Source organism: Crinia signifera, chromosome 2 (assembly GCF_055691185.1).
Source record: "Crinia signifera chromosome 2, ASM5569118v1, whole genome shotgun sequence".
NCBI classification, from domain to species: Eukaryota; Metazoa; Chordata; class Amphibia; order Anura; family Myobatrachidae; genus Crinia; species Crinia signifera.
In genome coordinates this window covers 113,346,108-113,373,296 of record NC_139218.1, presented here as the reverse complement: position 1 = coordinate 113,373,296, position 27,189 = coordinate 113,346,108, and the positions used below count along the sequence as shown (strand labels likewise).

General features: G+C 43.7%; 1 protein-coding gene across 1 annotated transcript in view; it reads right to left on the bottom strand.

Annotated features, from left to right (window-relative positions):
* Positions 1–1,179: 1,179 nt before the first annotated feature.
* LOC146059981 (omega-hydroxyceramide transacylase-like) overlaps positions 1,180–27,189 on the bottom strand; it is a 38,118-nt gene continuing 12,108 nt past the window's right edge. The window contains exons 2-5 of the mRNA XM_083172725.1: positions 24,705–24,937; positions 15,803–15,868; positions 4,516–4,725; positions 1,180–3,546 (exon numbers count right to left, since the gene is read on the bottom strand). Of these exons, the coding sequence (XP_083028851.1) occupies positions 3,379–3,546; positions 4,516–4,725; positions 15,803–15,868; positions 24,705–24,937 (677 nt within the window). The 3' untranslated portion in view covers positions 1,180–3,378. The remainder of the gene's footprint in view (positions 3,547–4,515; positions 4,726–15,802; positions 15,869–24,704; positions 24,938–27,189) is intronic.

Genomic DNA, 27,189 nt, shown 5'->3' with positions numbered 1-27,189 from the left:
ATGAATTACTGAGATACACAAGCGTATGAGACGGATGGAGTGCCTCTCCGCCGGAACCCGCATGATCGCCTCTCCGCCGGTGTACGCCAGCGCAGGGGATCTGGCGGTTACTGTGGCTGTGTGAGAGGTGCTCACTAGGCTTGCGAGGGACACAGGGGACAGAGCTGCAGCTCGCTGAGACAGTACAGTGACTATGCTGCCTGATGGGGACACTACGCTGACTACGCAGGGCTGGTGCGGGGACACTATGCTGACTACGCTAGGCTGCCGTTGGCCTACGCTGACAGCGTAGCGTAAGGTGGCGCCATGAAACTAAACAAGTACCAAAATTTCACCTAGGACAGTGGTTTCTGGTGAATATCAAAATGGTGGATGGTCCTTTGATGCATCAGATCACTGGACTCAACATTACAGAGATCCCTGGCTTCTTCTCTCCCTCAAAGGTAGCAACACCACTGCTTTTCCCAAGAGCTCGTCATCGCTGTCCCTCCCCACCAACAAAAAGGCAACACACTGACAGTTACTGGATCCACACAGGCATGGCATGTAAAACATACTGTATACGTAAATGGACATGTAGTATGTGTATACATATTTGGTACCATAAAGCAATGTGTATTTAACCAAACTAATTGATATTGAGTTTTAAATGGGAGTCCCAGTGTGTGTAGCAATTGCTGGGCACATGTTGCATGAGGGTATTGTTTAGTCTGAAAATAAGCATAAATGATGACCTATACCCAATGCTTTTTTGAAACTATAAGGTCTGCTTTTACAGAGAATTTTTGGGATAGGTCCTAGTCGCCCTTGTCCATGCCTGGCCAGCCTGTGGCTCTCCAGCTGTTGTAAAAATTCGAGTGCTAAAGGTGAGCAACATAGCGGGGAAAATTGCTAAAACATGTGAAAAACGCTCATTGTGTATGCACTGAGCGTTTTTCTGCACCGTGATTTTCCCCACCATCGGTCAGCATACACGCTGGGCAAAATCGCCCACTGTGTATGGACCCTTAGTCCTACACCATGTCTATCGATGTAACAAAAAGGGTGTATGAAACGTCATATAAATAATGAAGAATATAGAAAAGAGAGAACAAGTAGTCAATGTAGGCCTAGTAATATATATATATATATATATATATATATATATATATATACATACATACATACAATAACACAAGGTAATTATAAAATTATTTATTTAGTTATCAAAAATCATTATTTTATTTTATTTAAACATTAATGAAAGTAATTAACATCGAAATAGTGTTTAAACACATTATATTAGGCAATGGGTTTTTAAATTGTACACGGATATTGTGTCATACAACAAAACGGAAAATCAGTATTTAATGATGTTACTAATAAACTTTTGTGTGACTGTTGCCTGTGAACAACTGATTAATAATAAACTTTGTAACCAATAAAACATTTGTAGAAACAGTCAGTGACAAGTGGCTGCAGCCTGTTTTTGAAAACAATATATTGTATTAAAAAACATAAATACAAAAAAAACAACACAGAAAGTGCATGTAATGTAGCAGAGGTATAAAATATCTACAGAATAAATACTAATTCTACACAAACATAAAAAAGTCTACGTTGGATTAAATTCCAGAAGTTAAAAACAAACACACAATGTTGCTTACTTAACGGGCATACACACATGGCGGAATAAGCCCATTTCTAAGCGATCTGACTAGATCGTTTAGAAATGGAGTACGGATCGCACTGTATGTAGTCCCCCCCGCAGTGAAAGTCTTTCCTGCTTAGATGGCAGGATTTTGCCTTCAAGCATAGGCAATTGCCTGCTCAGTACAGATCGCTCAGCACACATTGCATGTGTGCTAAACTATCTGTGCTTAAGCACTTTCGCTCAGCACGGCTTCCTTACGGGGCTTTAGGGTCAGGTGATTAACCTGATCTGTGGGACCCAAGATGTCTGGTATGTTAAGGGCACAAGAAGTTATCCACAGGCTGATCAGCAACATGAAAAAAGCCTGCCTTGTCAGACTCAGCCAAGCATACCTAACCTAGATGATAAGGGTTATCATAGCTGCCAATGCTTCTTTTTTTGTCACATGCAACAAGGGCTTATTTGCGCTGAATTCACAGTAACATACATCTTTTGACCTCATAGAGGTAAATTTACTAAGATGGGAGTGGTTTTGAAGAAAGGATGTTGCCCACAGCAACCAATTAGAATCTGCTTATTTATTTAGCACCTTCTAGAACAGGGGTGGGCAATAGGCTGCCCTCCAGCTGTTGAACTACACATCCCAGCATGCCTATCATCAGTTGCAGCATGGCCAAATAGCAAAACTAAGGCAAGGCATGCTGGGATGTGTAGTTCATCAACAGCTGGAGGGCTGCTTATTGCCCACTCCTGTTCTAGAACATAGTAAATAGAATTTGATTGGTTTCCCTTAGTAACATCCCATCTTCAATAGAACTCCCATCTTAGTAAATAAACCCCGTAGTCACTAATGTTTGAAGATTTTGTTCAATATCCTCTAAGCATAGGTCATACATTTTGCAGTACAAATTCTATTTAATAGACTATTGTATAAATACATTTTACTTATGGAACAAATAATTTGGATAGTAATATCATTCACTATATACAGCAATATTTTCTATATATGATTTTCATATAGAATCAACAGGATGGTTCTGTTTTGAAATAAAATATGTAATAATAATAATAATAATAATAATTATGCAAACTATAATAATTATACACATGGAATAACTGTGTTGTTAGAATATGGCAGGCAATTTAGTAAACGGTGCCAGCAAAAATGGCTATTTTAACCAGCAATAGTAAGGTCAGTTTTTCACTTTTTACGAGGAAAGTATATATTATGCATAACAGATCAAGTATTTAAGCACTTCTGGACATGCACACAGAAGGTAGTTATAACCACCTTTTCTACACTTTAAAGTATTTAAGGGTCTTCAGGGGAGACAAGGGGTAGGGGAGGGGGGCAGGCACTAATTGCCCAAGCCCATAAACATTTAAATTAGGCAAATATGAGCCGTACATAGTAAAACATTGGTGGAGGGGGGTTGGTCACACCCCCACCAGTACCCTATAATTCTGGGCATCTTTAATTCCACTTTCAAAGTAAGTGTTAAAATATTACAATATCTCAGACACTGTACTTTAAATTCACATTGATATAGCCCCATATCAATAAAATGGCAATGGCCAGAACATGCCAAAGACACTGTATTGCAGATCCATTTCTGTTTGGGAAGGGAACATACAATAGCACCAGCCGGTCTTCTTTCATTATATCAGCTCTGATATGAAGTTCCAAAGTACCTTATTTTTCAGTGCAGTCTTCTTTCATATTATTTCTCTACACAAAAGCTTATCTACAAAAACCTTCCATTTGCTTTGAACTTTTTTCTTCTTTTAGTATCTTTACATTTTGAGACAAAGGTGGTGGTTCTTGGATTCTCGTGGTTCATATGGCATTTGCCATTTGTTCCAAGGTAAACAATGGCATCTTTATAACCCTGGTAGTAGAACTCATCCAGTATCTGCGAAAAGGCAAATAAAAACCTATAAATGATATGAACTAGAACGTAATTAAACTATGCTTATGAATCATTCTCTGCCTGTTTCCATGGTTGTTGCTATGTTATCACGTTTGGAATATAAAAAGATATTTAGTACAGCAGAATAGCAACTCCAGAGGCCATATGTACTAAGCTTACAAAGTGATGAAATGGAGAGTGGTCTTTCCCATCTTAAATTACATACTACACCATGAATTGTTTATTTTCTTATATTTACTGAGAAGACGTTATAAAGAGAAAAACGGATTGGAAAAATGACCATATTGCTACATTTACCATCTAACAATTAGACTAAGGGGGTATACAACGTTGGGTCACGACGGTCGGGCTGGGCATTTCCTGTATATAATCCCCTACCATTTTGGCACTCACACATATGGTATAGTAAGTACTTCTCTTGAATAATGGTTTATTACATGAATTTCACAGGTGTCCAAGCCCTTCACAATGAAAATCCCAACAGGGCAGCACACAATATTAACCTTTGCCTACATTTTCTGTGCAGTGTTTGTGGTATTACCGTTGTCTTCATTAACTCTGGTACTTGTCTCGTCTCACTTCTATGCCATATCACAGAGTTACTGTATAAACGTTATGTTCCATAATAACATTGTGGCTGGCATATAGCACAGTGACACATGGTGAGATGTACTAAGCCTTGAAAAGAGATAAAATGGAGAGTGATAAACCACCAACCAATCAGCTCCTACCTGTCATTTTCCAAACACAGCCTGTGACATGGCAGTGAGGAGCTGATTGGCTGGTGGTTTATCACTCTCTATTTTATCCCTTTTCAAGCTTAGTACACCTGGCCCTTAATGTTCTGCTAAACTGGAGCACCTTATGTAGCATAGGTATTGCCAATCTAGTTCTGTCTGAGAATCTCTAATGCTAAATACCGAAGTTGTTCGGTTATAAAAGAATACTTACATAGGCTGAAGGTGGGAATAAAGAATAGCTCACTCTGCACAGATTCGGTACTGACAGCTGGAAACTGGTATTAAAAATCTCAAAACATAAGTGGCTGACAGGACAATCTCGGGGACAAATGTCAATTTCTCCCGTGAATGGAGATATGGTTATCATCGATTGTAAATCATACAGTGGTTGGAAGTTTGTAAATCCACCATCAATATATCTCTGTGGAAAATAAAGTTTTTTTATTTTATTAAATATTAATGTATATAATTTCTATAAGATCTAGATAGTGGTCCTTAAATATCTCAAATAAATTATTTCAAAGAAATCACACTGACATTTTTAAATTACTTATGTACATTAGAATACTGTGTATTTTCTGGGCTAGAAGTTCTAAGTTATATATTTATTTTGTGCCATACAGTACCTGTATGTGTGCTGCCATCTTGTGGAAATATGGTATATTAAAGAAATTGTTAAGGCAATATTGTATTTTAGGTCACTATGAGACTGTTGAATTGAGCAGAATGTTAACATGCCTCATGTCATCATGCTTGCAATTTCGACATTGACCTCATCCACTTTCATCATGTCGACACTGATGAAATCCACCAATGTTCACGAGTAGAATGTCAACAAAACATTCCTGGTGGTCTAGCAGGTTCGGCAGCTCCAGTGATATCTTTCAAGTCAGGTGGTTAGGTAATACAGAGGCACTTGCTGAGGGTGAGTGTCCCTTGCCCTCTCCCTAGTGCCTAACCCCAACTTCCCCTATGGTAGCCTAACCCTAACCTCCCCTCTCGCAGTTAAACTCTAACCATCCACTCCAAGTCCATGCAGAATATTGGCATTTAATATACTGACATTAAAACATGTTCAATGTCAACACATTAACATTGTTGACATCATTACTGTTGACATTGTGTAATTGTTGACATTTAGACTACATCCCATGTATAAATATGGCAGGTTTAACCAGTTCTATAGCTACAAAATCAATACACAATAAATAAACATGTATGGTTTTCTGTATTGTTGGCAACATACTACATTCATTTCCAGAGACACTTTGCTTTTGAGAATGTGTATTTTAGAAGATTGGTGTTCATGCAAAGTTAGATGTGTATGTGTTTCTTTATAAATTATTTCCATACTATGCCTAAAAACATAAAAGACTCCTAACTGTATTAAATTAGTCATGATGAAACCATTCTATTGTAATAATGGAAAAACGTGTTAACGTGTTAAGGACCAAAGGGTCTTCCCACCTTGTCCAGATTGATCGGTAATTGCTTCTTCATATCTTGCTTTTAAGTGGTGTACTCCCTATGTGGAATTGTGACCACCGAAACCGACCATTGCTGTATCTTGGTACCATCCTGTCTGCCCGGGATGGAATCAGGTTACTACTGACCAGAGGCCGGTAAAAGAAGTTGGATGACTGTCCCATTGTCAGGATCTCGACGGTCAGGATACTGACGTCAAAATCCTGAATGTTCGACTGCCTGACAGTTGAGTTCCTGACCAACAGGGGCTATTGTCCCTTATGGTCCACAACCCCCTACAGAGGAAGCACTGGCGTAACTATAGCACCCCAGCCCCCGCCACCGCAATTAATGCTGGTACCGCAATGGAAATTTAAACATAAATTGATGACCATAACTGATGCAGGGCAATACAGAGAAACTAGAAAAAAAACCCACACAGTAACAAGCTACATAGCAGTGGACACAATGCATACAATAACTCATGATGTATAGATTTGGAGGAGCTGACATAACATCCAAAGCACTCCAAATTAGATGACATGTTATTAACACTAGACATATGGTGACCATAATTTGACTAAACACCGTGTCATGGAACAATAGAAATGGCATGAGAATCATAAAACCATGAAACAGGTACAAATAGATATAACTCTATATGAAGCACTGTAACCCCAAGGTCTCGTTCAAACCACCAGGGGCCAAAGTACCTAGCATGAATATCCACCTACTTTCCCGTTGTAGGAGGATTTTATTTCTGTTTCCTCCCCTAATGTTTTTGGGGACATGGTCAATGATAATTGAACGTATCTCATTTACAGTATGCTGGTGGGACAAACAGTGTCGGGAAAACGGTTGGTCGCTATGTCCTGTGTGAAGCGCCTGATTGATGGCTGTCCTATGTAGGGCCATACGCTCTTTAAATTGGCGCTGGGTCTTCCCCACATTGGACAGCCCACAAGGGCATGTAAGCAAATAAATTACATAGGTAGAACTGCATGTGAGAGGGTACCTGATTGTAAGTAACTTATTGGAATGAGGATGCCCAAATTTGTCCCCAGTATCCATGGTTTTACAAGTGGTACATCCCAGGCACCTAAAGCACCCATTTTTCCTAGTTAAGAAATGTGTGGGAACCTTTTTATCCCAACCAGTGATATCCAGCTTAACCAGACTGTCTTTCAGATTCGACTGCCTGGAATAGCTAGGCATCAACTGAGTGTTGCGTAAAAGAGGGAGATCAGGGTCAGTAGACACTATAGGCCACCAGTGTTTAGCCCGGGCAGTAGTATGCTGACTATCCCAAGAGAACTGGTTGACCCAAGGGATCTTACGATTAGTTGGACTGTTATTGGTCTTAGATTTGACTTGTAATGTCTTATCCCTGGGTGTCTCCAACACTTTTTTCTTTATGGGCAAAAGAGTAGATTTGGGATATCCACGATGAACAAATTTGTCCACCATGGAATCCAGTGCTTGTGGTACCTGAGACGTAATCCGCCGCACCCGCAAGAGTTGCGAGTACGGTAGTCCACGCCGTAATGAGGAAGGATGAGAACTATTGTACCTTAGAAGAGTGTTCCTATCAGTACTCTTGGTGTATAGGGCAGTAGTCAGCTGCCCTTCAGTCAACTGTATGTCAACATCCAAATATTGAACACTTTTAGCATCCATATGAAAAGTGAATTGAATAACACTGCCACTGTTATTATGCTGAGTAAGAAGAGTATCTAGCTCAGAGGGATGTTTGGACCAAAAAATAAGGAGATCGTCTATATAACGATAATATAGTAACACTCCCTCTCTGTGCTGAACTCCATCAAAGAACAACCCCTGTTCCACCCCATACATGTATGTGTTGGCGTAGGCCGGGGCCACCGCCAACCCCATGGCCACGCCCAGCTGTTGGATATAGAATTTTCCGTTATACAAAAAATAATTTCTGGTTAATACCAGAGTCAATAACGAAATAAACAGCTCTATGGGAGGACCCTTATATAAAGGGTTGTTAGTTAGCAGTGACCTGACCGCCTCCACACCTGCATCATGAGGGATGCAGGTGTAGAGACTAGTCACATCCGCTGTACAGAGACAAGTGATACTGGTCAAGTCTTGAACTTGATGTAGGTCCCTCAAGATGATCAACAAAGAAGTTGTGTCCTTTAGATAGGCCGGGAGTGCTTGAACACAAGGATTAAGCCAGCTGTCCAAGAATACCGATATTGGATGGTACAAGGATCCCCTGGCCGACACAATGGGTCGACCAGGGGGATCCTTGAGACCCTTGTGGATCTTGGGTATACAATAAAACAGGGGAGTCACTGGGAAGTCCACTGTGAGTGCCTGTCTCAGCTCTGGCAAAATCAAACCCTCCCGTACAGCTCTGTTGAGGATAGAATCCAATTCTACTTTGAAGCCCCAAGTTGGATCTTTCTCTAGATGTCCATATGTGTTTGAATCACTCAGCAAGCGATCGCATTCCTTGCGATAATCATCCACATCCAATATTACCACTCCACCGCCTTTGTCTGCTCCGCGTATTATTATATCCTGGCGTGCTGCCAGGGATTCCAGGGCTGTCTTCTCATCTTTGGTGAGATTGTGATGTATCTTAGCCACTGGATTCTGCAGGTGTTCCTCTTGTTGTTCCATCAGGCGTGTGAAAGTTTTAATGGTGGGACTGGTGGAGATGGGATCAAACTTAGACTTAGGGGCGAGTTTCATAAGTTTAGGAGGAATAGTCGAAGTGGAGGAGACTGGTGTTAGACTTGTAGACTGTTTGCCAAAATGATCTTTCAGACGTAATGATCGGTTGAGCCTGAAGGTGTCAACCTTCCACTGAAATGGATCACCCCGTCGGGTTGGAATAAACGACAGTCCTTTAGCAAGCACTTGAGTTTCCACTTCGGACAACGTGACTGATGACAGGTTAAAAACTAATTCCCTTTGCCCTTCTGCGCATTGGCGCCTCTCCTGCCTGAGGTTTTGGCCCGCACGTCTAGTCCTCCTTCCAACTCTGCTGTCAGGTCTTTTGAATACATGGCCCGTGTTTGAGTCCCTAAAGGGAACTGTCTCCTGTTGACATCCGAAGGACCTGAGTCAGTTTCACTCTGGGAGGTACTTGATGCTCCAGGGGCTCTATCTTCGGTAGCCCGAGGTTGGCGTTTTTTATATGGTCGTGGTCTACCTTGTGGCCGATTAGGGTTCAGCCATTCATAGACCCTTTTCTGGTCGTAGTCCATCTGGACTTTCCTAAGCTTGTCTCGCTTGAAATTAATGAGGTTAGTCCTGTACTGCTCCATTTGCACCTGCAGTTTTTCTATCCATTGGTTGCTAGGGTCTGCCGTTAACACAGGAATGTGAGTTTTTTCAAATTCTTCAATTTTTTGTTGGTATACCTGCTGTTCTCGCGTGGATTCCTCCACCACCAGGAGGAGCAGGTCCATTGAACATTTGTTTAACACCCCTATCCAGCGGCGACAAAAGGATGCATTATGTCGCCCAATGGTGGGTGTATTTTTCACCCGAAAGCCTCGGGGAATTAGCTTACTTCTAAAATAATCAGACAAGCTGATGGCGTGGTATTTGAAGTCGCATTCCCTTTGTTTCAGACGAAGGAGTTGCTTGAATAGAGCTTCTGGCACTTCAGTGGTGGCGTCATCGGCCAAAGTCAATTTGAAAAGGATAGACTCTGCATCACTATCAGAGAGACTAACCAATTCCCTGACATCCATTTGTATAAATTCCAGTGCCATGTCTAACTCCTGACTTGCTGATGTCATGCTTATACAGGTGAAATAGCCAATGTGTTAAACAGCAGAATCGCAGGGGGTGTGGGGGCAGGGGAAAATGATCGGGGGTGCACACAGTGGGTCAATTCTTCAGTATATAAATACGGATAGGTGCCTTGATGGGTACTCTATACGGGCCATATAGCACACATAAAGTCCAAACATGTATATCCAAGATCCGGCACTCAGGAAAGAAATGTTCAAAAACACTTACTGAAGTTCTTGTAGGTAAACAAATGCTGCGGTGCCATCCAAATTGAGAGTCCACATGGGGCCAACAAACAGAGAGGAGAATGAAGGAGGCGGCACTCGTCAGGCTGAATAATAGGTGTCCTTTAATCCTACAGTATCGGGGTTACCCCCCGTCGTCAGGGATGGACAACATACACACAGTGATACAAAACCGAAATGACCTTATAAACACACCCAAACAGACCCTCCCGCACACCAACCCCATTAAAATTAGATTGGACTCACCTGCCGGACAAGGGAGCGTCCCACTAAGCCAGGTGAAACCGGAAGTGTTCCCCCGGCAGCAGACGTCCCTCCGGTCCAGCTGACTACTCCATACTATCGTCCTCACTCACGTGCCTGCCAATCAGGGGTGCGCACTACAGCGGTGCACAGGGACGGACGGCCGGAAGCAACAGTGTATACACTGCGCTTCCGCCAACCATCACCCGTTTTCCGCCTTATGCCAACCACAAGATGGCGCCCGCGATAGAGAACGTCCATAGAGCTAGTCGGAGCACAATTTGTTGCCTAGGCAACATATACAAACCAGCATCTAAATCTCAAAATTTAGTTTTAACAACATTGGTAGTATGTATAGCCATTATATAACATTAATGCTGGTACCGCATTGGAAATTTAAACATAAATTGATGACCATAACTGATGCAGGGCAATACAGAGAAACTAGAAAAAAAAAAACACACAGTAACAAGCTACATAGCAGTGGACACAATGCATACAATAACTCATGATGTATAGATTTGGAGGAGCTGACATAACATCCAAAGCACTCCAAATTAGATGACATGTTATTAACACTAGACATATGGTGACCATAATTTGACTAAACACCGTGTCATGGAACAATAGAAATGGCATGAGAATCATAAAACCATGAAACAGGTACAAATAGATATAACTCTATAAGAAGCACTGTAACCCCAAGGTCTCGTTCAAACCACCAGGGGCCAAAGTACCTAGCATGAATATCCACCTACTTTCCCGTTGTAGGAGGATTTTATTTCTGTTTCCTCCCCTAATGTTTTTGGGGACATGGTCAATGATAATTGAACGTATCTCATTTACAGTATGCTGGTGGGACAAACAGTGTCGGGAAAACGGTTGGTCGCTATGTCCTGTGTAATTGATGGCTGTCCTATGTAGGGCCATGTAGGGTCTTCCCCACATAGGACAGCCCACAAGGGCATGTAAGCAAATAAATTACATAGGTAGAACTGCATGTGAGCGGGTACCTGATTGTAAGTAACTTATTGGAATGAGGATGCCCAAATTTGTCCCCAGTATCCATGGTTTTACAAGTGGTACATCCCAGGCACCTAAAGCACCCATTTTTCCTAGTTAAGAAATGTGTGGGAACCTTTTTATCCCAACCAGTGATATCCAGCTTAACCAGACTGTCTTTCAGATTCGACTGCCTGGAATAGCTAGGCATCAACTGAGTGTTGCGTTAAAGAGGGAGGTCAGGGTCAGTAGATACTATAGGCCACCAGTGTTTAACCCGGGCAGTAGTATGCTGACTATCCCAAGAGAACTGGTTGACCCAAGGGATCTTACGATTAGTTGGACTGTTATTGGTCTTAGATTTGACTTGTAATGTCTTATCCCTGGGTGTCTCCAACACTTTTTTCTTTATGGGCAAAAGAGTAGATTTGGGATATCCACGATGAACAAATTTGTCCACCATGGAATCCAGTGCTTGTGGTACCTGGGACTCATCAGACGTAATCCGCCGCACCCGCAAGAGTTGCGAGTACGGTAGTCCACGCCGTAATGAGGAAGGATGAGAACTATTGTACCTTAGAAGAGTGTTCCTATCAGTACTCTTGGTGTATAGGGCAGTAGTCAGCTGCCCTTCAGTCAACTGTATGTCAACATCCAAATATTGAACACTTTTAGCATCCATATGAAAAGTGAATTGAATAACACTGCCACTGTTATTATGCTGAGTAAGAAGAGAATCTAGCTCAGAGGGATGTTTGGACCAAAAAATAAGGAGATCGTCTATATAACGATAATATAGTAACACTCCCTCTCTGTGCTGAACTCCATCAAAGAACAACCCCTGTTCCACCCCATACATGTATGTGTTGGCATAGGCCGGGGCCACCGCCGACCCCATGGCCACGCCCAGCTGTTGGATATAGAATTTTCCGGGTACTTGTTTCCTATCTGGGCGCCCAGGTTTTCTACGTACGGCACCGTACTGAAATCGGATCGCATCGCATCGTACACATACACGATATTGAACGATGCGATGCGATGCGATGCGATCCGATTTCCCATAGGAAACAATGTGAAATGGCTCAATTTAGCCAAATTATCATAGGAACAATAGTAAATGGGCCAAAAACACCCCTGAACATTGAAATGTCCCCCCAAAAGTAGTTGACGCCACCCCACCATCAACGTGAACCCGAAGCGTGGCGAGCGCAGCGAGCCCGCGAGGGGCGGCGGTACGCGTCCTCCGACCTTTTCATGCCCTACTATCCACTAGGGCGTGGAGTGAGAATAGAATAGTGTGGCGAGCGCAGCGAGCCACCGAGCCCGAAGCGTGGCGAGCGCAGCGAGCCCCGCGAGGGGACGCGGATACCTTCACAGTTATACGCGTCCCCTCGCGGGCTTCCCAGGTGTCCATGGCGACGCGGACACCTGGGAAGCCCGCAAAGGGACGCGTTTACCTGTGAAGGTATCCGCGTCCCCTCGCGGGGCTCGCTGCGCTCGCCACGCTTCGGGCTCGGTGGCTCGCTGCGCTCGCCACACTATTCTATTCTCACTCCACGCCCTAGTGGATAGTAGGGCATGAAAAGGTCGGAGGACGCGTACCGCCGCCCCTCGCGGGCTCGCTGCGCTCGCCACGCTTCGGGTTCACGTTGATGGCGGGGTGGCGTCAACTACTTTTGGGGGGACATTTCAATGTTCAGGGGTGTTTTTGGCCCATTTACTATTGTTCCTATGATAATTTGGCTAAATTGAGCCATTTAACATTGTTTCCTATGGGAAATCGAATCGGATCGCATCGCATCGCATCGCATCGTTCAATATCGTGTATGTGTACGATGCGATGCGATCAGATTTCACTACGGAGAATAGCATGGTGCTCAATTAACTTAGTGGGCGCCCAGATAGGAAACAAGTACCATTTTCCGTTATACAAAAAATAATTTCTGGTTAATACCAGAGTCAATAATGAAATAAACAGCTCTATGGGAGGACCCTTATATAAAGGGTTGTTAATTAGCAGTGACCTGACCGCCTCCACACCTGCATCATGAGGGATGCAGGTGTAGAGACTAGTCACATCCGCTGTTTAAATTTCCATTGCAGTACCAGCATTAATGTTATATAATGGCTATACATACTACCAATGTTGTTAAAACTAAATTTTGAGATTTAGATGCTGGTTTGTATACGTTGCCTAGGCAACAGATTGTGCTCCGACTAGCTCTATGGACGTTCTCTATCGCGGGCGCCATCTTGTGGTTGGCATAAGGCGGAAAACGGGTGATGGTTGGCGGAAGCGCAGTGTATACACTGTTGCTCCCGGCCGTCCGTCCCTGTAGTGCGCACCCCTGATTGGCAGGCACGTGAGTGAGGACGATAGTATGGAGTAGTCAGCTGGACCGGAGGGACGCCTGCTGCCGGGGGAACACTTCCGGTTTCACCTGGCTTAGTGGGACGCTCCCTTGTCCGGCAGGTGAGTCCAATCTGTTTTTAATGGGGTTGGTGTGCGGGAGGGTCTGTTTGGGTGTGTTTATAAGGTCATTTCAGTTTTGTATCACTGTGTGTATGTTGTCCATCCCTGATGACGGGGGGGTAACCCCGATACTGTAGGATTAAAGGACACCTATTATTCAGCCTGACGAGTGCCGCCTCCTTCCTTCTCCTCTCTCTCTATATATATATATATATATATATATATATATATATATATATATATATATATATATATATACACACACACACACACACACACACACATATATACCTACCTACCACTAAGGTGGTAAGTATAGCAGCACTTATATTCCAATTCCTTTGGAACTATATTACCAGATCATCGGGCTTGGTGAATTATGATTATAATACAGGTTGAGTATCCCATATCCAAAATGCTCGGGACCAGGAGAATTTTGGATAACGGATTATTCCGTATTTTGGAATATTTTAATATTTCAATGATGTATTTTGAAGTATCTTGCATTTATGCTGTATAAACACATAAAATAAACACAAATATATTTTATTACCTCATAAAATACACACAAATATATTTTATTTGTTCAAAAAACAAGGTTTCAAAACATGAAACAAAATTTGTGTACTATCTCAGATATTGAATTTGAATGCCAAGCAATCATTTTCTTGTACATATATAGTGCCAGTTACATATCATGTCCTCAGTAGGGCTTTTACATATGTCCCCAGTGAGTTTTTAGCTAAACAAATTTTTTTTCCCACTTTCTAGAAAGTATGGTTTTCGGAATAATTCGGATAACGGATATTCGGATACGGGATACTCAACCTGTACTATAAAGCTATAACTGGAATTTTATGAATATTTCAGTTATATTGATTATGTGATATCTACGTGTCATACTAAAATTTTAATAGTTAATAAACATATAATTTATTCTTTAGCTACTGAATCTGTGCTCCTTTAATAGATTATGTAACCCAAGTATGAATGAGCAATAAGTGCTTTATCACTCTTTATTTCAATGGTGCTGCTGCTGTCTAACAGAACAGATATCACGGTTTTCTAATGTGTGACAGCATCCATAGTTCTCTTTTGCCCAGACAAAATCAGTGGCCTTAGTTTTTCACAACAAGCAGGTATTTTTAACTTACAGCTTATTTTACTTCTGGAAATTCTCCAGGTTTTGCCACTGCTCAATGGGGGTTATTCTGATTCACTTTGAAAGGCACAATCACTCTCTAATGGACAAAACTGTATGCACTACAGGTGGGGCGGATGTAAAATGTGCAGAGAGAATTAGATTTGGGTGTTTTATTGTTTCTGTGCAGTGTAAATACTGGCTGCTTTATTTTTACACTGCAATATAGAATTCAGATTGAAGTACACCCCCACCCAAATCTAACTCTCTCTGCACATGTTACATCAGTCCCACCTGCAGTGCACATGGTTTTGTCCATTAGAGAATGATTGTGCCTTTGTGGATCAGAGTGAATCAGAATAACCCCCAATATTTCACAACAAATAAAACCCATTCATAAATGGAGACCTCAAAGTGAGATCTATATTGCAGTGTAAAAATAAAGCAGTCGGTATTTACCCTGCACAGAAACAAAATAACTCACCCAAATCTAATTCTCTCTGCACATTTTACATCTGCCCCCCTGCAGTGCACATGGTTTTGTCCATCTAAGAAGGATTTTGTCAGAAAGAATGAACTAGAATAAGGCCCATAATGCCCACAGCAATTGTACCTTTTGACGACTTGAAATCATATACACCGTGCTTAAAAAGGAAGCTGCTGGGAAAGTCTAATCTATTATAATTACTGTGCAGGGCTGTGGTATAGGATGAACTAATTCCCCTACCATTAGAGGTGGTGTAAACTCAGTACCACTCCGTCCTGTGCCCCCCCCCCCCCCCCCTGCCCCCCGCAAACTTTAATATCTGCTTTTATTACTCTTATACGTAATCTGCTGCTCCAGAGCTGGATGGAACTTTAGAAGCATTTTACACATGCTGTCTACATGAATTAATCCAACTCTACATGAGTGCGTGGAGACCTTGTGAACTACCACCAGTAGTGGGCTCATGGAGGTGCTACTTTTCCTTTGAGTCTCTTTGTTCTTTTTATTCAGGATTGACACAGCATCCCGATTGGTGGTCATCACTGACCAATCAGTGTGGGCTGGTCTGCTTGGTATGGCAGCTTTGAGACAAAATTAAGCATTCTAAATAGTTAGAGAATTTGTGCTACAAAGTACATATACACAGAAAACAGAATGACTTACCACTCCCCGGAATGTAGGTGGTACCATCCCACAGTAGAAAGGAACAAAGCAACTGCAGATCAGAGCCTGTGGTAATACAATAAATCAGAACAATTGGATTTTCAAAATAATGAAACAAGGATCTATAACAGTGGATCCCAAGCCTTGCCGGAATTGTTAAATATGTTAATTCAAATAAGATGCACTTCTGTGATGCATAAAATGAAACATGTTGATATATATAAAGTATTGATAAAGATGCGTATGTTTTGCATTCAAATGGACAAAGAAGCTGCTAGCACCAAAGTAGCTGCTATTTAAACCACGCGCCCTGCTACGCTAGAGATTTTAGTGTTACACGGCCGACCCGGGATGGGGGTGTGGCTACAAAGAAAGTGTGTGTGGTCTCCATTAAAGTGGGCATGGCCCAGTGCAGTGACACCCATTTTTCATCATATTTCCCTGGTGTCTGGCTTCTAGCAGGCTTTGCTGGCCTGGGTGGCTCTTGTGCTGACCATGGCCAGTAGTGCTTGTCAGGCCTCTTAGGCATGCTCTGCTGTGCTGTCTAGATTTTTAGATGGGGATTGAGCATTCTGGGTGTATTGGGAGGGCTAAACGGGGCATGGGGGGGGGGACCGGCTGCTAAAACGGGAGTCTTCTGCAAAATGCGGGAGTGTCAGCAAGCCTACTTCCAAACCACACACACACACACACACACACACATAGGGGTCACAACCAGCCCACAAACACACACACACGGGTCACTACCAGCCTACACACACACACACACACACACACACACACACACATACAGGGGTCACTACCAACTTACACACACATAGGGGTCACAACCAGCCCACACCCACATACAGGGGTCACTACCAGTCTACACACACACACACACACACAGGGGACACTACCAACCTACACACACACACACACACATAAATAAATACATACATACAGGGGTCACAACCAGCCCACACACACACACACACACACATACATACATACATACACACACACACACACACACACACACACACACACACACACACAGGGGTCACTACCAGCACGCACACACACACATGGGTCACTACCATTCTAACACACAAACATACACACAGGATGTTCTCCTATACACAAACACACAATGCCAGTGTACTCACACACACTGACAGGGGTCAGTATCTGACCACACACACAGGGGACAGTACCACCTACAAACACACTTTGTAGTCAGTGCTAAGCTACATAAACACACAAACACACCACATTACAGACCTGCCTGCAGCATGACACTAACCTGCTCCTCCCCCAGCCTCTCCTCCGAGCTGCTTACTTCATGTGTTAGCTCCCCGGCCGGCCCGTCACTCCTCCTCCTCTGTGTCTCCGGAGTCCAACCTGCAGCAGCTTCCTTCCATCGTGCGGGGCTGAGGTATAGACTCCGCTGCTGCTGGTAGCCTGGTACAGTGTCCCTGAAGGCTCTGCTGGGCGGCAGCTCTCACACACTCATGCAAGTATATGCCATGCTAGTGAGAAGCTCCGCCCCCATTGCGCCAGCCAAGCGCATGCGCAGTCTGGATGTTAAGCCTGGGCTTTGAAATTCCGGGGGATTGGGAGGGCTTTGCGGGGCCACGTGGGACTGGGGGCCAAAGCGGGAGGCTCCCGCAAAATGCGGGAGTATCGGCAAGCATGAATTACATACAGTAGGTATAACTCACTAAGATGCTCCAATGATAGACGTAAAACCATGATGATGGTTTTAGGTCTAAAAGGAATCCATTAAGTTTTGCTAGACAACAGGGCCGGACTGGGACCACAAATTGGCCCTGGCATTTTGAGCACACAGGCCCACTTGCAGCAGATGGGACCCTTGCGCGGCGAAGCTGCGCTGTGAAAAGGGGGCATGGCCACATGGAAAGGAGGCATGGCATCACAAAAAAGGAGGCATTACACATTATGAACACACCGTAATGCCCATTACTCATTATGGAACACACCATTATGTCCATTACACATTATGGAACACACTGTTATGCCCATTACACATTTTGACACACACTGTAATGCCCATTACACAGTATGGCACACACCGTGATGCCCATTACAGACTATGACACAATCCTTATGCCCATTACACATTATGACACACACATCATAACACCCAATACAGACTATGACACAATCCTTATGCCCATTACACATTATGACACACACATCATAACACCCATTACAGAATATGACACAATCCTTACGCCCATTACACATTATTATGGGCCATGGCAATTATTCCTGCTGGCTGGAGGCTGGGTGCAAATTTACCTTGGCTCAGCCACAGGCAGCAGAGATAAATCAGAGGTGTGCAGGGTAGGCGCAGGAATTAGGACTAGCCAAAAAAGAGCAGGACACTTACTCGCACTGTGGCACAGCATGCAGGCCAGGACGGTTCCGACTACACGTGGACGGCCCCCTCAGCTCCCCCCACCCACGCTGGCTGCTCAGACGGGAAACGGTCATCTGTCAGACCAGACTTAGGTCGACAGTCATTAGGTTGACCCCGGAAGGTCGACTGTCCCCAAGGTCGACAGGGTTAAAGGTCGACATGGCTCAATGTCGACATGGCTCAAGGTCGACATGGCTTAAGGTCGACATGGGCCAAGGTCGACATGGTTTTAGGTCGACAGACATTAGGTCGATATGAGTTTTTCACTGTTTTTTGAGCCGACATGTGCCGACAGGCAGCATTTCATGCCCTACCATCCACTAGGGCGTGGTGGGAGAATAAAATAGTGTGCCGAGCGCAGCGAGGCACTGTGCCCGAAGCATTGCGAGCAAAGCAAGGGGCTGCAGTTCGAAAAAACAGTGAAAAACTCATGTCGACCTAATGACTGTCGATCTAAATCCATGTCGACCTTGAGCCATGTCGACCTTTAACCCTGTCGACCTTCCGTGGTCGACCTAATGACTGTAGACCTAAGTCTGTTCTGACAGATGTACCGCTTCCGCTCAGACTGGATGGCAGCCCCAGCAGAAGCAGCTCAGGTGCAGCTGCGTCATGATGCTGTGGCATCATGATGTCATATGTCCACGACGTGCAGCAGCAGTGAGCACAGTGACGCCCAGGAAGCAGTGGGCTCGTCTAAGCTCGGTGCTATGGCTGAAAGTTATAAGAACTTGCTGCACAAAATCGGCCCACAAGGCCATCGGCTCTTCTGGCATTTTCAAGAGGAGCCAGATGGCCAGGTCCGGCCCTGCTAGATAATAAAAAACTGCCAACTACACAGACTTTTTATTAGATTTGTGTATAAATTGTTGAACTAATTGGTATACTGGTTGGTATTCACCTGTTTCAATCCTAACATATATTTCAACAATGCGGCATGCGGCTAGAGTGGTGATTCCAGTGTGTTGGATTTCCACCTAGCCCTCCGTAGATATGAAATTGGTGCCAGCATCTCCTTTTCCCAAAAAATTAGGCATTTTTCTCTCTGCACCTAATAAATATTCAGGGTGAAATATAATAGGGTGCAATTTTTAGGAAGGAATTGTGCAGCGATTTTTGGGTATAATTTGCAAATGTAACAAGGAGCGATTTTTTTTAGACTAATTCAGAATGCTCATGTGAATGCCCACGATTTTTGGTAACGGAAATGTGCGATTTTTGGTAATGGAAATGTGTGGTTTTTAGTAAAAAAACAAACAAACAAAAAAACAGCGTGGGATTCCGCCTCCGGACTCATTGAACCGGTCCTAGTTCTAAAAATACAGGGGACAAAAAGCGAAGGCGTTTCTTGTATTTCTGAAACCAGCCCCAGCTCTTGAACCAACCGGAGGACCTTGTATAAAGGGGGACCTTGTATAAAAAGTGTACCTTGTATAAAGGGGGACCTTGTATAAAAAGTGTCGCCTGGCTATGTCGTTACACAGCTGGCTGTTGGAGACCCCGATTCCAGTTTTTTGCCACCATATTTTTGGAACCACAACCAGTCTAAGAACCTGGGGTTGGTTTCTGAAATACAGAGGACCCCTAGACTTTTTGACCCCCCGTATTTTTGGAACCGGATTGGCTCAATGAGGAGGAGGGCCCCCATGCCGATTTTTTTTTTCAATTTTTACTTTAACACATTTTTTTTGACAAAAGTGAGATCTGTGCATGGTTCTGTCAAATTCATCAGCCTGAATCTGGTGTATATGTTTGGCGATTTATGGTAAGGTTCACCAAAAATCGCACACCCTATTACATTTGCGAATTCTAGACTTTATAATGGGAAAATATTTGGATGTGAATTGTAAAGTGAGATTGTTTTCGCATACCAAAATATTTTTACCGCTTAATGTGCGAGTTAAATCGTACCCTATGACATTTGCAATTTTTGGTAAATGTGCACATTTTTACCCAAAAATTGCAAATGTCACAAAATCGCATGTCACCCTCAGAGTATTTGGAGACATAGTTTACCTGGTTTGAGCCATCACCTAAAAAGCAGCATTGATACCAAATTCCTAGAGGTACTATTAGATGCCCTGGGGTGAATGGGCAGCCACTGATTGGCCGAGAGAGCTCTCTCTCAGTCAAACAGCAGCTGCCTATTCATTTGTATGTTTTGTTTAAATTCGCCTGCTGCCTGGCTCCCTACGCCTGGCTCTCGCCGTCCACCCCCCTGCTTCTAGGCACCTCACCCATTGGATGCGATACATCATGGGTGCCAATAAGCACCCAATATTTGCTGCTGACAGCATATATGATCTCCAGTTCTGATCCAATGCGCACGGGACCGCGCATCGGATCAAATGTCATACAAATGCGATGTGGGAGGATTTCATCTGATTTCTCTTCCTAATCTGCCAGAATCAGGTGAAATGGGGCCCAAATCACATAGTGCATGGGGGCCTTAAGATAGAGCTTCAACTGGGATGTGGCGTAGGGGAGACTGTGTTTATACCATGTATACCCCTTATCCCCATCAGTTTTCCTTTACAATTCAAGCACCTGCAGTTTCATGTACAGTAAGTGCCTGTTTCGCTATGACAATCCCCACTCTAAGCTGAAGACCTAGATCTCAGGACAAGCTGCTTTCTGCTTCTCCCATGGGCAGCTTTATGTGGCTTGCTCACAAGTTAGTAGCCCCATCAATCTGCTTATGACATACTATAATACTACAATGAGCTGCTAATGTGTCATAATCTTCTTGACTTTACACTACAAACTAAAAGAAGTTTAGTTCTAAGCTACCTATAATAATTAACAGACTGAGGGCAGGCCACACTGGCATGCTATGTACCTGTACTAACATGCTATGTATTGACAAAACACTTGTGTATCTATCACTGTATTGCACAAGGGAGAGTGTGCTCTCTGTTAGAAATGGCAGCAGGTTTACATGGACATTTGCCTTATTAATAAGCCTATCATCCCTCAAATATAACTATAACTGAGGAATAAGAAGAGCTCTCTGTATAAATGTGAACAGCAGTATTGCCAATATTTAATAACTACCTGGATAAAATGTATAAATGAAAATCTGTTTCGATAAATCACTCTGCCTGGCTAGGAGGTTATTCTAGAGCTGATCGCTGCTGTGCCAATTTGGAATTTGCAGAGGTCTGTGATCAGAAAGTCGCCTCATAGACAGAGTTAAAACCCGCCCTGTGCAGGTCTACAATAGACTTGTGAAAATATCGCTGAAGATCGCACAGTAGCAAATCCATACGCAACTCCCTCCCTATTGAATGATTTTCTCAGCATGTGTAAGTGTCCATAACACTGTTTAGCCTCGTGCATGCATACTACAATCCGTAACGCATGTGTAGTCATTCGATAATCGATCGCCTTACAAATTTTTACAACAGCGATCAACTCTGAATAACCATTTAATTCCAACACAGGCTACACTAGAATATTCATTTATACCAATATTATCCTAATAAAAATCAGGCAAAAAATATTAATAACTAGCGCAGGGCTGGGCAACACCGGCCCTCCAGATGTTAATGAACTACACATCCCAGGATGCTTTGCATTAGTTTTGCTATGTGGCCATGCTGAAACTGATGCAAGGCATGCTGGGATATGTAGTTCATCAACATCTGGAGGGCCGGTGTTGCACAGCCCTGAACTAGCGTCTACCTGTGGCTATATGTTTGCAAGTGTGTCTGTTATTGCTCAGCAGAACTAACTTAACTAATTCACACACCAAGTATAATGCGCCTGTTTATTCATTTATTGCTCCACTCCTTGATGCCACATTGAGATAATACATAACTCTGTGTCTTTCTAGGTCATTAAAATACAATTCACATTGATCTAATCGTTTTTATGTGATGCCAAAATAAACAGACAAAAATACCAATTTTTTTCCGCCTCCATACAATAGTTCATAAACAGTCCCTCCAAGTATATTTCTCATTGCATTGCTGCCGGCTCCCATAGGAATTAATAGGGCATGCGCCTGCCAGTCCCACGGAAGTGAATGTATAGTGGGACTGGCATTAGTGGGCCGCCGTCTTCCCCTGAATCGCACATGTCTCAGGTACTGAAATCTGAGAAAAGCATGATTCAGCTGTGTCTTTGATTTTCCTACTACACAGCCGCTTCCAGCACCGCCTGCCGAGGTGCTGCTGAAGTCACTCAGCTTCTCATGGAATATCACAAACACCGCCATGGCCGCTTGGATTTCTGTGACATCCGGGAGCTGTGAGTGAGGTGGCGCCGGTAGTGTGCGACTGGCTGGCAGCACGCTTTGAGCTGTGTGCCGCCGAACAGATCAGTTATTGTGAATTATTGATAAACAACAGCACCATATACTATTTTCCATTATATCATATCACTCTTATTTATAGGGACCCCCACAGATTTTACTGCTTTGTCGGTTATCAATGCAAAGCGGGGGGGGGGGGGGGGGAGACTATGGAAAAGGTGGTACTTGTTTCCTAGCACGGCCACAATCTTTGAAATCAGGTCCATTTTGCCGGCAAAGGTACAAAATCGGGGGCATCGCGTCGGTTGGGACCATTAACATTGGTCCCGACGCGACCGACGCGACCGACGCGATGCCCCCGATTTTGCCATAGGCTTCAATGTTAAAATATTTTTTAACATTGAAATCGGGAGGATCGCGTCGGTCTTGTGCCATTATAATGGCACAAGATGAGATGGACTTGATTAAGTCCATCTCACCTTTAAAAAAATGTGAAAATGTGAAATGGGCCAATATGACCCATTTCACATTATAGATGTCCCCGTCGTCACCCCACGATAGACGCCAACCCGAAGCGTGGCGAGCGCAGCGAGCCCGCGAGGGTCGGCGGTGCGCGTCCTCCGACCTTTTCATTCCCCTACTATCCACGTCGGCGTGGAGTTGAGAATAGAATAGTGTGGCGAGCGCAGCGAGCCACCGAGCCCGAAGCGTGGCGAGCGCAGCGAGCCCCGCGAGGGGACGCGTATAACTTCACAGGTATACGCGTCCGCTCGCCACGCTTCGGGCTCGGTGGCTCGCTGCGCTCGCCACACTATTCTATTCTCAACTCCACGCCGACATGGATAGTAGGGGAATGAAAAGGTCGCAGGACGCGCACCGCCGCCCCTCGCGGGCTCGCTGCGCTCGCCACGCTTCGGGTTGGCGTCTATCGTGGGGTGGGGTTTACGTCGTTAAATTTGGGGGTCTAGGGAATATTTAACATTGAATCCAATGTAAAATCGGGTCCCAGGGACCCGATTTACATTTCATTCAATCAAAAAATCGGGTTGGTCGCGTCGATCGCATCGCATGCGACCAAATCGCATGTGATGCGATCGATCCGATTTTTCCGACACGACCACCCCGATGTAAATCGGTGTGGCCGTGCTAGGAAACAAGTACCGAAAAGGTTAATAAAAATGTAACAAAAAGTGTCCTCCGCTTTTTCATCTTCTGTCGTCGTGTCTGCCTTTGACATTTATCTTGGGTAAGTATTGTTGTTTAGATTGAAGTTTTAATTAAATTATAGATTATAATTATGTTACTTATTAATATCCAATTTAACTGGCTTTGTATGTTTATACTATTTGATCTATAGTTTTAAACACAGGACTGTAAATCTGCGCTCGCCACGCTTCGGGTTGGCGTCTATCGTGGGGTGGGGTTTACGTCGTTAAATTTGGGGGTCTAGGGAATATTTAACATTGAATCCAATGTAAAATCGGGTCCCAGGGACCCGATTTACATTTCATTCAATCAAAAAATCGGGTCGGTCGCGTCGATCGCATCGCATGCGACCAAATCGCATGCGATGCGATCGACCCGATTTTTCCGACACGACCACCCCGATGTAAATCGGTGTGGCCGTGCTAGGAAACAAGTACCGAAAAGGTTAATAAAAATGTAACAAAAAGTGTCCTCCGCTTTTTCATCTTCTGTCGGCGTGTCTGCCTTTGACATTTATCTTGGGTAAGTATTGTTGTTTAGATTGAAGTTTTAATTAAATTATAGATTATAATTATGTTACTTATTAATATCCAATTTAACTGGCTTTGTATGTTTATACTATTTGATCTATAGTTTTAAACACAGGACTGTAAATCTGCGCTCGCCACGAAAACTCACCTCTTCAGGCAAGCCTATCATATTTAAGTTCTACACGCATAACCCTCTGAGGCACTTATGTATTATATAGCTTCCCTTCTGGACTTGTAACTTGTTGGGACTGCTATGCTATTACTGGTGCCTGTCCTTGTGTTTCCCTCCTATATCCCTATAGATTGTAAGCTTGCAGCAGGGCCCTCCTACCTCCATGTCTGTCTGTTGTTACCCAGTTTGTTTTATCACTGTTTACTATTGTAAAGCGCAACGGAATCTGCTGCGCTATATAAGAAACTGCAAATAAATAAATAAATAAATAATAATCACCTCAGGGAAGTAATGACGATATACAATATTCCTACCTGCATGACCTCATCTTTAGACGTGAAATCAGACACCAGTATAGTTTTTCCATCGGATAGACGTGTTAGAGCTACGTGGAGTCTGCCTGTAGCAAGCTGAGCGGCATTGTCAGGCAAAAAGTTTACCAGAGCATTTCGTAAAATTGTGAGTAAATGAAAGCTTGGCAGGAATGGCCCAAGTATGCTCTTCCTTGCTTCACTTGCTGCGTCACATATGATGTTCTTCAGCTCATCTGAAAAATGAATAAGCCTGGCATATTAAAAAAGTAATAATGTAATACAGTACATAAGCAATAATATACTGGAATAAAAAAAAAAAAAACATGTAATAACGATCTGGATACTAGTACACTTAAAAAATGTATACGTACATCTGCTCTTGACAAGCTCAACAATATGCAACCACCAAACTCATATTCTATGTGAGACCACAAATATAGAAAAAAAGTTAAGATCCTTTGGAAATAGTGATAGAGACAACTAATTACATCCGAATGAAAGGAAGGCTCTTAAGAGTTTGTCCAGTGATAAAGGGAGTACAAAAAAAGATGGGGATTGGTTGTGCAAAATACTAGTGACTGTGGTGGAAGCCTATAGACAACTGGGTAATACTAAATTCTATAGAACCATGAAAGGGGATCCCACTACTAAGTAATTGTCTATAAAATTGAACTAAAGTCTATGCTGAACAAGGCAGTGATGAAGGGAGCAACATCCAGGGAAGTTTACTTTTCTGCTTATTACACCCCACCACCGTAGCCAAGATCAACCAGTGGCAAAACATTTCTGTCTAAAACAACACAAACTATCAGACTTGAAGCATATGGCCATAGACCATACAGTATTCCACCATCAATCGAAAGAGGAGACAGAGAGGGCATCCTGTTAAGACTAGAATCAAGAAGGGTACATCACCTTAACTCAACAAAACCAAATGGTCTAAATGAACGCTTACCACTGTCAGTTTTTCTCTAGAAGAAAGAAAGGCGGGATCCAATGAATATGGTCTCATCAGTAATTTATACACCAATTGATCTGCTTAGAGCAACCATTGTAGTATAGACAGAGAATCGTCCACATCTAGTGAGCGGGAGCTGGAGACCGTGCACAGCGGTGCAGAAGGAAACCTGGCGCTGGGTTGAATATGCAGGCTGCAGCAGAGCCGGTGTCTGCTGCGCCAGGCAGCCATTGCCAGTGCATGGGGCAGCATGAGGCCTGGCAGCGGTAATGTGGGAGAAGCAGACCTGTGGCAGAGCAGAAGGCCCTGCAGCATTATGATCGGGGGGAGCAGGAGCCCCCGCTGCAGCAATGCAAGTCACCCAGCAGAAGTTATAGGGGGAGAAGGAGACCTGCGGCAGAGCATGAGTCCCGGCGGCGTTCATCAGCAGGGGAGGAGACCCGGCAGAGGATCAGGAGTCCTGGTGACTGTGGTCAGCTGGGGAGCAGCAGGTCCAGCTGCTGCAGTACAGGAGGCTTGGCAGTGGCAATGAATGAGGTCCGGCAGTGGTGGTGGTCAGCTTGGAGAAGATCTCCGTATCAGGAGGAGCTGAAGGTACACAGCTTTTAATGTTAATGGGGGAATAGAGCAACATATCAGGGAAGGGGGGTCCAGAAGGGGTTAATTAGGCTCTATCCCTTCTGCATGTTTTCCCCACCTCTCCCTTGCCCTTCCATACACCCCTGTCCTCTATTTCTCGCTCCACCTACCTCTTTATTTCTCTTCTAACCCCAGTCTCTCTCCCCTTTTCTTCCATCCTGTGCTCCCCCATCTAATCCCTTTCTCACCCTCTCTCCTCTGCCTCTCTCCATGTACCGTTTTTCTCATCCCTCTGTAACCAATTCATCTCTCTTTGCCCCATAATTCTTATCTTTTTCTCTGTCTCTCTGGTCCCCACACTTCCCCATCTCACTTTCTCCCCCCTCCCCATTTACAGGTGCTCTGACAGGTAACGGATTACAGGGTGGTTGTAGGGGGAGGGGGGTAGACAATTACAAGACAAAGAAAAGTGTTTGGCATAATGTGTAATGAGCAATACGATGTGTGGTGTAATATGTAATGGGCATTATGATGTGTGATATACAATAGAATGGAATCAACTTTATTGGCCATGTATGCTTGCGCACACTAGGTATTTTTTGGCGATTACAGTGCAGCATTAAACAGGAGTAAGGGGGGGGGAGACATTACATGCATTCCATTTCTAGCTACAATTATGGTGAATAGGTTGCCAAGTAGGGTCATGTTGTTTGGCTGTTGATATTGGGATTGCATTTGCTTTGATTGGATTGTTCAGGTGATGGACGGCTAATGCAAAGAAGCTTCTTGCGGATCTGGACTTTTTGATATTTGTGGTTATGTTTAATCCCCATCTTAGGTCGCTGGACATGGCTGTTCCTAGGAATTTGAAATTTGAAGGATTCAACCCACGACACCACTGTGTTGGCTATTGTTAGCGGGTCCAGTGCATTTGTTATTTTGCTGTAG